The sequence below is a fragment of the Nelumbo lutea genome, chromosome 8, assembly GCF_056320005.1.
Source record: "Nelumbo lutea isolate HS-2025 chromosome 8, American lotus-T2T, whole genome shotgun sequence".
Taxonomy (NCBI): domain Eukaryota; kingdom Viridiplantae; phylum Streptophyta; class Magnoliopsida; order Proteales; family Nelumbonaceae; genus Nelumbo; species Nelumbo lutea.
In genome coordinates this window covers 54468758-54481672 of record NC_142691.1, presented here as the reverse complement: position 1 = coordinate 54481672, position 12915 = coordinate 54468758, and the positions used below count along the sequence as shown (strand labels likewise).

Genomic DNA, 12915 nt, shown 5'->3' with positions numbered 1-12915 from the left:
AAACTGGATTGGGTAGAAAGAAGTCTCAACTCCTTTGCTAATGGGTTAGCTAAACAAAGGGTGCCCATAGGTTCTTTGTTTTGTGCTAATTTGTAATCTTGTTTTTTTTTTGTTTTTTGACTTTTGGTGGGTGAGTTAAGAGAGCTTATCTCCCCCTTTTCTGTACTTAATATTCATTTTGTTATCAGCAATGCAGGAAATATTAATTCATTAGAATTTAGAAATAAAAAAAAGAAGATACAACAAGAACTTGTGAGAAACCATAGAACCAAAGAAAACACAAAAAACGCCCAAAGATATTACAACTGTGCCCAATACATAATCTGTCTTTAAACCCCTTGCTTGGCTAAGCCATCATCAAACAATTGCAGAGTACTATTCATTGTTTTTTAATGAAAGTTACATGTTATTGATAAGAAAAAATGTTCTTTTCCTTGGATGAATAAACTGATTCATTGAAGAGGCAACATGTTAAGAGAATCACATTGAAAATAGACCAAAATTAAAATCAATTTATCAAAAAAAAAAGACCAAAACCAAACTAGAAGAAAACACCTCCAGCCAAACACACACACACAAAACTATGATTTTCTGTAGGGCTGCAAACGAATCAAATTTGGGTAGATCCAAATTTGATTCATTTATTTTGAATTCAAATCAGATCGTATTCAGATGTCTAGCGGATTTAGATTACAATCAGATATTAAGTTGTATGAATGAATTAAGACTAAAAATAATCAAAATGTTATATTTTATTAATAAAATGAATTAAAGATGACTTTAATATTATATTTTATGAACAAAATGAATTAAATATTACTTGTATGAAACTTGAACCTATGACAATTTAGTGAAAATACAAAATCCAAACCAACTTTACTAATAATTATAATACAAATTTTTAAGTATATATAAGCACATATGTTTTAATTGAAGTGAATCTGATTATTACCAGATTGAATATTGGATAGGGGTTGATCCATATTTGATCCAATTATAAACAGATCAAATTTGGATCAGCCTTCATAGGATCAATGTCAAATTTGAATTCGAACGATCATATGCCATTTGCAGCCCTAGTTTGCTGATTTTACTGGTTGAGCATTGTAATCATTCATGGAGAGAGAGGCGAGAAAGAGAAAGAGAAGAAGAGGAAGATATGATTGAGAGAAAAAGAAAACCTTCTTCTGGCTACCGCTAGTTCATTATTTATATTAACTTAATATAAAAAGAATAGAAATTACAAGTATGCCCCTGGTGGCACTCCCTAGAAACAAACTAATAAGAAAGAAAGAAAATAACTAACTGACAACATCTTAAGAGGACAACCCATTAACAACAACTATAAAATTACAATTAAATAATCCTCACAACACTCCCCCTCAAGTTGGGTTGAATATGTCTATCATGCCCAGCTTGTCACATAACTCATTGTGCCACGAGTATGGAAGCCCTTTTGTGAGGACATCAGCGAGTTGTTCCTTGGAGTTGACATAAGGGATGCAGATTTCCTTTTTTTCCAATTTTTCCCTTATGAAGTGTTTGTCCACCTCAATGTGCTTGGTCCTCTCATGTAGGACAGGGTTGCCGGCGATGTTTATGGCTGCCTTGTTGTCATAGTAAAGAGACATAAGATTATGAACAACAACTCCAAGCTCCCCTAGAAGATTTTTTAGCCAAAGGACTTCAGCCACCGCATGTGCCATAGCTCTATATTCAGCTTCAGCACTTGACCTTGCTACCACACTTTGTTTCTTGCTTTTCCAGGTCACTAGGTTTCCTCCCACAAATGTGCAATACACACTCGTGGACTTTCTGTCATCCACAACACTTGCCCAATCAGCATTTGTAAAGACTTTTCCACCTTTAGGTGATTATGTTTACTGAATAGTAGACCTGTTCCGGGATATTTTCTCAAGTATCTGAGAACTCTCTCTGCTGCCTCCATGTGTGGTTTCTTAGGAGAGTGCATGAATTGTCTTAGAACCCCAACTGAATAAGCAATGTCTGGACGGGTCATGAACAAATAAATCAGCTTTCTCATTAACCTTTGGAACTGTTTCGCATCTTTCAGAGGTTCACCATCACAATCACCCAACTTGTGGTCAACATCCATGGGAGTATCTGCTGGCCTTGCACCTAATTTGCCTGTGTCCTGTAATAGATCAAGGGTGTATTTCCTTTGAGAAATGAAGATACCCTTTTCTGAGCGGGCGACTTCAATTCCAAGGAAATACTTCAGGGGACCTAAATCTTTCACTTCAAATTTAGATGCAAGAAATTGTTTCAATTTTTGTATTTCTGAACTCCAACTTCCTGTAATGATGATATTTACGTTGGAAGATACGAAAGGGAGCAAGGTCCGGAATAGAAGGAAGAGAGACTTGGCAGACCTGAACCTGCTTCTCCTCTTCCACAATACTACTCTCCCACTGAAGAGAAGCAGGGAAGAATGGCTCAAACTCAAAGAAGGACACATCCATAAACACAAAAAAACTTATGACTAACGGGATCAAAGCACCGATACCCTTTTTGAGATGAGGGATACCCTAGAAAGATACAAGGAATGGACCGAGGGTCTAACTTACCTCGAAACGGAGACAAATCATGGACAAAGGCACGACAACCAATGGAAAATAAAGGGGACTGAGGGAACAACAACTGATGAGGGGCCATGTAGTTCAACACTTTGGAGGGCATGCGATTGATGACATAAGCAACTGCAAGTATAGCATCCATCCAAAACCTTTTTGGAACACTCATGTGTAACATCATCCCGCGAGCTACCTCAAGGAGGTGTCTGTTTTTTCTTTCTGCAACACCATTTTGTTGTAGTGTTCTAGCGCATGAGCTCCTATGAATAGATCCGTGGGAGGCAAAGAACTCATTGAGCTCACCATGGAAGTATTCTTTTGCATTGTCGGATTGGAAGGTTTGTATTTCAACATGGAATTGCGTAAATACCATCCTCTGGAAGTCTTTCACAATCTTTGGAACTTCGTCTCTACTATGCATAGGGAATACCCATGTATAGCGAGAGTAGTCATTGATCAATGTGATAAAGTACTTATATCCGCCCTCAGAGATTATAGTAGTAAGCCCCCATACATCAAAATACACAACATGAAAATGAACACTTGATCTTTTATTATTTGAGTGAAAAGTTGTTCTACATTGTTTGTTCAACTGACACGTTTGACACTGAAACTCTGACACTGAACATGACTTAAATAAAACCGGAAACAAAGACTTTACTATTTCAAAAGAAACATGACCTAACCGACTATGCCACAAAAAAATTTGACTCTTATTTGACTGACTATGTGACTCTGAGGATGACACCGAGAGACCAGCTTTGTTGTCGAGAATGTAGAGACCATCCACTAGGCTCCCTCTACCAATCGTCCTCCCAGAAGTTAAGTCCTGAAAAACACATGAGCCAGGAAAAAAGGTTACACTACAGTTTAAAGAGCTTGTGATATTACTAATTGAAAGCAAATTTATAGGGAGTTGAGGGACATGCAATACACAATTCAGGTTAAGGCCATGAGGAAGAGATATTGATCATTGGCCTACAATGGAGGAGAATGAGCCATCTGCAAGCCTCACTTTATCCCTTCCTGATAAAAGGCTATATGTCTGAAACAAGTTTGGCTTACCGGTCATGTGGTTAGAGGCTCCTGAGTCAATGATCCAAGGGGAACCAGTGGGAGTGACATGGAATGTAGAAGCCGTATTACCTGATGTAGATGCAAATGAAGTAGAAGTACCAGTGACTGAGCTATCCATCTGTCACAAAGCCCTACCATAAGACTCCAAGTGGTCTCTGAAGGAATTCATTATATGTTCCTTGGGGTCAGAATTATTAAGGTGGTCCCGAGTAGTACCGGCAATCTGAGTATCTTGGGTTGCCACATGTGCATTATGTGTTGTGTTCATCTTCTTCTGACCTTGTCCTTTACCCTATTCTTGGTTCTTCACTACCCACTTGGGTTTCCCATGAATGTCCCAACATGTGTCACGTGTATGCCGTGAGCGCCGACAGTGGGTACAAAACAACTTGTCTTTATCATCAGCCTTCTTGGTGTCACTTTTCTTCCCCATGTTGTTATTACTCATTGCATCCAAAGCAACTTGTTGCTCCCCCTCAACTGTAACCATCACACTCCACCTACTTTCTTCCGATTGAACAAGGGAGTATACCTCGTGAACCGACGACAACTCTTTGCTTCCTAGGATCTGAACTCTCAAGGGTTCATAGGCAGGGTTCAATCCCAACGAGAAGACAAACACACGCTGCTGAGAAACCAACTTCCTGTAGGCCTTAGCATCGTCATCATGTTTCCACTCTATAGCCTGATAATGGTCCAATTCTTTCCATATGGAAGTAAGGGCTGAATAATAGGAAGACAAACTATGATTTCCCTGTTTACAGGTTGAGGATTCAGCCTGCAACTGGTAAACCTTGGCATAATGCCTTTGCTCAGAATAGGTAGTTTTGGCTTGTTCCTAGATCTCACTAGCAGTGTCTACCTACATAAAGTTCTTCTTCACATCAGGTTCCATGGCTGCAAGGAGCCAAGACATCACCATACTGTTTTCTTGGTCCCACTTATCATGTTCAGTTGTCTCACTCTTGGGTTCTTTCACCCTTCCATTTATGTAACCAGCTTTTCCCCTTGCTGTTACATGAAGTTTTACACTTTTAGCCCACTCCAGGTAGTTTAGACCATTTAAAGGGGTAATGGGCATGGGAAACATCATATTTTCACCTCCCATACCAGCTGTGCTGTGGGTCGGTGTAACCCCCGATGAAGTTGAATCATAGTTTGCCATAGAGTATTGTTGAAATCAGTCCAAATCCCACACAAATACACAACAGCCCCAAACAGAATACCAACCTTCAAGAAATTTACTTCTGGGATGTGGGAAAGAAAACAAAAAAACTGCTGAAATCAACTCTGTGATGGTTCGGTCATTAAACCAGCCCAGTAATCAGTCCAATACCAACCAAAGCAGACATTAGAATAGTATACTATCAGTCCGACTACAACCCATACAGTCTAACAATCCAGCATCCAAACGAATGTATGGAACCAATGAATAAGGCCTTCACACCATTGGCCAAAAACAAAAAAAACAAAAACACATACCCTGTCCAGCACCCGTACGAAGGTGCCAACCAGAAACTGACTTCACAGCATCAAACAGAGAAGAAAGGGAGTATCTATCTGCATCGCCCTTCTTCGACTAGGGTTTCCTTGATATTACGACCAAGGAAGAACCCAAAGGAAGAGTTGTAAGTAGTCTGCTAGGGTTTCTCTGTCTTTCACGTCCAAGAAATCAAAGAAGGAAAAGAGGACGGAGCAGGTTCAAATAGGAGAGACCGAAATTCTTTTATAGCCCAGAACCTTGCTCCGGTACCATGTAATCATTCATGGAGAGAGAGAGAGACGAGAGAGAGAAAGAGAAGAAGAGGAAGATATGATTGAGAGAAACAAACTAATAAGAAAGAAAGAAAATAACTAACTGACAGCATCTTAAGAGAACCCACTAACAGCAACTATAAAATAACAATTAAATAATCCTCACAACAAACATTTTAGTGGCACCTAACCGTTGAAAAAAGATACAAGTTGGATGACATGCCCAAACTCATCCATGTCCTAAATGTTGGACTACCTTGTGACCACAAGTCCAGAAATTGTTGGCATGCTGATGTAGGACCAGCTCAGTTCTAGTCCTTAGAGAATATTGAATGGTTTTCTTTGATCAGAATTTTATGGATGTTGATGGCTGTAATGGCTTCTTGAAGGAATAAGAGACAAAATACCTGGAATCTGTGTTACCCATATATAGCAATGACATGGTGCCAAATTTAAAATTTAGACTAAATTTGAACTCAGCATGATGCCACACCCTTGTACAGGTATCTTTGTATCATAGGATGGAACAACCTCATCAAGGTGTTCAATGAATTTTGGCTAGAATTTGCCACCACCATGGCTAGAAAAATGTTTGCAAGGGCATCGATATCATTAGAGATCAGTGTAACTATTATTTCTAATTGACTTTTTTTCCTCATTGATCTCTGTTTCCACACACACATGCTTTAGTGCACACACTACCCATTTAATACTATTTGTTGTTTCTCCCCTTTTACCAGGGAACAGAAGAAGTTCAGGGTCTCAGCCTACAAAACTTGCCTAGATCAAGTAGGGTATGCTGTAGTGCTGAAGCATTAAGAAAGATGCACAAGCTAAGACTTCTTCAACTCCATTTTGTAGACATCACAGGGGACTTTACACATTGTTCTAGAGAGCTAAGGTGGCTCTGCTGGCATGGGTTCCCTCTTAAATTCATACCAAGAAAATTTTATTCGGAGAACCTTGTTGTTCTTGACATGCAACGTAGCAAACTGGAAAAAGTCTGGAAGGAACTCAAGGTTCAGCAAATTTCTTATGCTTTTATTTCTTAGATATTAATTATATGTTTCATGGTGCTAGATTTCTTACTTTTCCTCTCTCTATCTCAATACAGGTTCTTAAAAACTTGAAAGTCCTTAATCTTAGTCATTCCATTTGCTTAACTAATACCCCAGACTTCATTGGACTGCCCAATCTTGAGAAACTGTTCCTTGAAGGTTGTACAAGTTTAGTTGAGGTTCACCATTCTATTGGAAATCTGCAGGGACTGGTTTTTTTGAATCTGAAAGACTGCAGAAACCTTAGGAGTCTCCCAAGCAGCATTTGTAAGTTGAAATTTCTTGAAGATCTTAATCTTTCTGGCTGCTCAGGACTTGAGAGACCATTGTCTAAATCACAGCTTTCATTGCTTGGGTCTTGGGGATTTCAAAAAAAAAATCCCAATTCTATCACTTTGCTGCCACCTTCCTTCCTAGGTTTATGCTCCATAAGAAGACTAGATCTTAGTAATTGCAATCTGTCAGACGGTGCAATTCCAAGTAACCTTGGGAGCTTATCTTCTTTGCAGGAGTTAGTTCTAAGCAATAACAATTTCTGTACCATACCTGATAACATTAGTTACCTTTCTCAGCTCAAGTTGCTTGCATTGAATGATTGCACAAGGCTTCATTTTCTTCCACCACTTCCACAAAATTTAAAAATCTTAGGTGCAAAGGGTTGCACATCAATGGAAAGCTTACCAAATCTTGATAACCTATCCTCATTGCAGAAGTTGGATATAAGATGCAACAATTTTTCCAGTTTGCCATCCAGCGTCAGTTGCCTTACTCAGCTCAAATTCCTTGATTTGGACAAATGCACCAGGCTTCAAACACTCCCAGAGCTCCCATCAAGTTTAAAGTACTTGTTTGCAAAAGATTGCTCATCGATGGAAAAATTGCCAGATCTTCGAAATTTATCCTCCTTGGAAGAATTGGATCTAGAAGGAAGCAAGATTTGTAGCCTATCACCCAGCATTAGTTGCCTTTCTCAGCTCGAGGCTCTTTGGATAAGTAATAATGAAAGGATCCAATCACTTCCGGAGCTTCCTCCTACTTTAACCAACCTTTATGTAGATGGTTGCACATCGCTTGCAGTTACTAATAGCAACAATTTGATTGAGATTCAGAACACAGAGAAGCTAGAATCTTTACAAACAGGGGTACATATGGAAGGGTGCAATAGTCTGGAAAATACATTCAGAAAATATCTCCTTCAGGTTCTCTCTCTCTCTCTCTCTCTCTCACACACACACACACACACACATACACATTTATTGTTGAACCTCTTTATTTCCATGGAACAGGGTCCATCTCGCAACTTTGATGTTTTTCTTCCTGGAAGTGAGGTGCCAGAGTGGTTCGGTCATCAAAATGTGGGGTCTTCAGTATCTTTTGAGGTGCCTTCAATTTTGGACCATAAAATTCAAGGATTGTCTGTATGTGCTGTTTATGCGTCTGATGAAGCTGATACGAACCTCATTACAAGTCCTTGTACCATCATTACTAATAAAACCACTGGTTTCCAGTGGGACTACCGTCCAGGAGCTACAGTTCCAGTAACCCATCAGGATCACATGTGGCTGGGCCTTATACCACACAGTGAATTTGGTGATCAGTTGGACTGTGGGGATCAAATGGAGATTGAAGTAGAAATGAGTCATCCGCTCCGTGTAAAGAAGTGTGGGGTCCAACTAGTATACGAGTCAAATGAGAAGGGTCCACAATCAAAGAACCAACCATTTATCTGATGGCATCTTCGTCATTTTGATATTGTTCCTTATGGAAATGGGAGGCCATAAAGATAACTGGAAAGAAATTGTGACTGGCCTAATGAGGTTGAAGGACATGAAGACCAGGACTCAAATAGTAGAGCAAGCAACAGAGTCTCGCAAGAAAGAAGTGAGGAAGTTGTTAATTTACTTGAACTCCTCGTTTAAAGCTTTAATGATTGAATCCTTTGCTCCTTGCAATATGAGTTTGAAACTTGAAGAAGATAATTTGGCCAAAGTAACTGACCGCTTTGCCAAATCAATTCAATTGAAGGGGTTCATCTTTATTGACCATGGGATGTGATTGGTTATGTGCACGCTGTGCAATCCACCCCATGGATCCAATCTGAGTGTATAGTCCATGCAGATGAAGGTGATATCTGCATAACAATGGATATTTAAAGTGTGGGTACAGTGTAGTTTCTAAAATAAATGCTATTGTATGGTGTTTTTTGTGGCTTGTTGTATGGTTGCATGTAAAATGGCTGTGGAAGATGGGCTTTCTGGACATGAGTCAAGGAAAATTGCATTGCTTCTGAATTTCTTGATGTCATTTTCCAATTGGGGATCATTGTTCCTCTCAACATACACTTTGCAAAGCTCGTATATTTGTCAAACATTCATTTTAGTGATGAATTAAATAGCTTGTAACACTTGGTATATTTTCCTTTTCCTTGATGTTACCTGAAACCAACGACATCTGAAGGTATCAATTTTTAGTATTTGATGATTGGTTCTGAAACTTTAATCGTTGATTTTTCCCTGGCCTTTCATCCCAGTTTGTTAAATATTTTCTATTATACTGGCACCACTGCATGGGCATCATCTTGAAGGAATTTTGTTTGGAAATTAAAGAAAAACCATGCTAATTAACATGGAATCTAAATTTTGATAGGTAATACGTACTATAAAGTTGGGACATGTTTATGTCATTTGACTGTTATTCAGATTATAACAAAGACAATTTCAAAGATTGGGGCCACATCTTAAGTCAAATTAATAGAAATTCAAGAAGGATTAGAGAATACCTTTGATTTTCTTTTTTCACATATTATGTGAAAGTAAACAGAATGTGTGCCATGAGAGAGCTTGAGGCATTGCGCATAGTAGCAACAAAGAGAACATGGATTCTGCTTTGATAGCTCCTCAATCATGCATCCTATGACATTCAACTCATTGGGTTACTTAATATCTCCAATGAAGGTACAAAACTAGGGTCATGTTTGATCCCTTGGAAATTTTATGCTTGTGCTAATGTCGCGTACATATAATTGTCAAGACACCTGAAATGGAATTTCCATGATTAAATGATATTTTGATTCTGGTTTCTGCAACCAAGTATCCTGCTCCTATTAAGCTCAGCCTTGGCTGTTGCAACCAAGTATTACCAGCCATTATGGAGGAGTAACAGATTTAGCAATTTTTAGGTGCTGTTTAAATGAACTTTAATAAAAATTATTGGGTAAATTACTGATAAATATCCTGTACTTTGGGTGTAGTGACACTTAGGACCTGAACTTTGAAGTGGGGCATTTTAGTTCTTTGAACTTTTAGAAATTTACACTCAAGTCCAACTATGTTAAAAGTGACATTACAAAGAGGATAAAATTACAAAAATGGCCATGTTTAATTCTTCTCTGAAATTTTCACCTTCAAATGATGTACCTAATTTGAATTATATATGTTGAATTTGAAAGCAGAACTAAAATCTTCACTCATTTTATCGTCCGTTTATTTTACTCTTTTTTCACATGAAATCATTTCTTTTTACAATTATATCTGTGGGTGTACGATTGCCACGCCTAAGGCTCAGTTCGCTTTTCGGTAAGTTATTTATCGGGGTAAATGCAGTTATTTGGATAAGTTTTTCCTGGGAAACATTTACCCAGATAAGTGCATTACCCATGTTCTTTTATTTGTCATGTAAATAATGCAATGGTCATTTTAGTCATAAAAATCCATTATTAAAAAGGGCATTTTTGTCCAGTTCAAGTGTTGGCAATTTTCCCCCTAGGTGGGAAAGTTATTTACCCCCAGGTAAGTGATACCCCAAGAAAATAAACTTTCCCTGGTCCCCACATAAATCTGAAAAAACATGAAATTCTTGGTCAATGAGAACCAAAATCCCATTGACCAGCCTTCCCCCCTCTCAAAATCCCGAAAAAGAATGCCCCCTAAAAACTAAGGTGGCTGTCTAAAAGCCAAACCCGAACCACCAGCTTAGAGCATTTTTCTTGTAGTGACTCCAGGTGCCATCAAGCCTGGAATGTCTAATATGGCCATGAACATGAATGCCTTTCAAAGCTATCGCAACAGCAGTCTTAAAAGCCAAGAACAATCACTGCTCTAATATTGTGTGAGTTGGTATCGAGAATGGAAAAGAATACATTCACGTAATTTATTACCCTCAAGGCATGTATTTATACTTACGTGAATAATAAACTTAACTAACTACGACAAAGTGTGCCAAGTGGCTAAGTGCCCCAAGAATTCTAGAATATTCAATTCTGCTATGTTCTATTAATGTATCATAGGTAGAGGGTGATGACGTCAAACATCAAGAAGGCAGGCACCTCTCAAATTTCAAATTAGTGGGTTTCTCTTTGGACTTTAAAACTCCTCAAATGAGGAAGAAAATAATCGATGGTTTTACTAGTAGTGATAGAGGAAAGATGTGGGAAGATTAAGTGTAAATCAGGACGTGCTGGGACGTGTGTCATACTGTACTTGCCTCTTCTGGGATACTTCAGATGTCAGGCCCAGAAAGGCCCATGGCACGAGCCCAGGCTGGGCTGCGGGTCAAGGTGGGCCATGGGTTGGGTCAGGCAGTGGGAGGCATGCTTTTAAATAAAAGAAATAAAAAAATTGAAAATTTTAAAATAAATTATCATAATAGATAAAAATTGATGTATAAAACAATGAAATAAATTAAAAATTATAATACAATTGGAATAAAATTACGAAAAGCTAAGTCTGACACCCTCAGGTTGTGCCACAGCATGGCCCACGTGCTACAATAATGGACCTAACATAGCCCAATTTAAGTGGGTTAACTTTGGCTGTTGGGGGCCAACAGCCTTTGCTGTTGACTGGGTTGGATGCGTTCACGGCAGTTCACCAATTCATGGGTATGCTTTTGATTTTATTCAAAATAAATTAATGAATAATTACTAATTTGCCCACTCTCATGCTAACGTGTCCAACCCAGAAATTCTCTCAACAGGAATGGCAGTTGACCCCCAACAGCCAAAGTTTTTCCAATTTAAGTTAAGTTTTGGAATATTGAAAGAGCCATGTGACAAACAGGATGTGACAGAGTCATATTATGTTATGCTTTAAGGGTTTTAAGTAAGCTTTTAAACTTAGGGGCACTTTAAGTAATTATTAGAGATACTTTAGGGGTGCTTTTAAGTAATTAACCCTTCATAATCATTTGTAGGGCTGTCAATGGGTCGGGTTGGACCCGATGAACCTGAATTGGTTTAGTTTCAATTCCAAGAACTGGAACTGAGATTAGTTCCAGTTCCTGATATATTGTCCCAATTCTTATTGATTGGGAATCAGTTCCACCCAGTCCCAAACTGATTCAAATCCGATTTAACTTAATATAATATTATATAATATTTTCAGTAGGTTTATTATAATTGGGACCATCGGGCCAGACCCGATTATCCCAAGAACCAATCAGTTCGGTTCTGGGTCCTTGATATTACTTGTCAGGTCGGTTCTAGTTCTACCTGTACCTGACCCATTGACAGCAGATCAAATAGGTTAACCTATGATGACATAAATAAAATAAAAGCTATAGAGAAATATATAAAATATACAAAAATAATAAACAATATGTAAAAAAAAATGTTCACCTCTCAAATATTACATATTCATCATATTAAGAATAGACAATTGGGTTCCAAGTGAACAGTTCAACAATATAGGTCAACCTAGAATATTTTTTTTGTTAGATAAAGATCATAGAATGTCATAAATAAGGTAAAATTACAAAATTTAATAGAATGTATAGAAAATACAAAAAAGGAAAATATATAGAAAATTTAAGAACCAAACAGGTTGCAAGTCATAGGTTCAACCATTTAGGTAAAAGACAACAAATATTATGTATTCATCATACTAAGCAGAAAGATAGATGGATTATGGGTCAACAGTTCAACCATATGGGTCAAATAAGTCTGTTCGTGATCCATAATTAAAATGGAAATTATATAAAAAATAGATAAATGTAGTCAAAAAATAAAAGGCGCATATCCTCACCTTCACCAAATGGTAAAAATTGTACCTTTCTGAATTCTGATTTTTAAATGGCTGAAAAAGGTTAAATCTCCATTACAAAAGATAGTAAGATATCAAACGCAGACTAAATATAGAACCCAAAGTTTAAAATTTATATATAGGAATTTAAAATTTCAGTTAGCTGGGTTGTATTGGTTCAGTGCATGCTTCAATCGATACATGGCAACAGGGTCATGTTTACAAATGGCATTAATTAATGCATTAGGACTGAAGAAATTCAACCGATGTAGGCCTCTGTGACCCAACCCAAATGAAGGCTGTCAATGGGTCAGGTCTGTTCTGAGATTGGGTGAAGCTAGGCAACCCAATTATAATCAGAACACAAAACTCAAAACCAGAACCGAACCACTTATTTGTATACCCCTTTCAAAC

General features: G+C 38.0%; 1 protein-coding gene across 3 annotated transcripts in view; it reads left to right on the top strand.

The window, feature by feature from the left end:
- The window catches only part of LOC148844234 (disease resistance protein RUN1-like), a 34718-nt gene extending 25821 nt beyond the window's left edge, over positions 1 to 8897 (top strand). For 2 of the 3 annotated variants that reach the window (XM_088958662.1, XM_088958661.1), the window contains exons 3-5: positions 6167 to 6445; positions 6541 to 7683; positions 7771 to 8897. In XM_088958662.1, the coding sequence (XP_088814788.1) occupies positions 6167 to 6445; positions 6541 to 7683; positions 7771 to 8214 (1866 nt within the window). In that variant the 3' untranslated portion in view covers positions 8215 to 8897. The remainder of the gene's footprint in view (positions 1 to 6166; positions 6446 to 6540; positions 7684 to 7770) is intronic. The other variant, XM_088958663.1, reaches the window with a different exon arrangement.
- The last annotated feature ends 4018 nt before the right edge of the window (positions 8898 to 12915 follow it).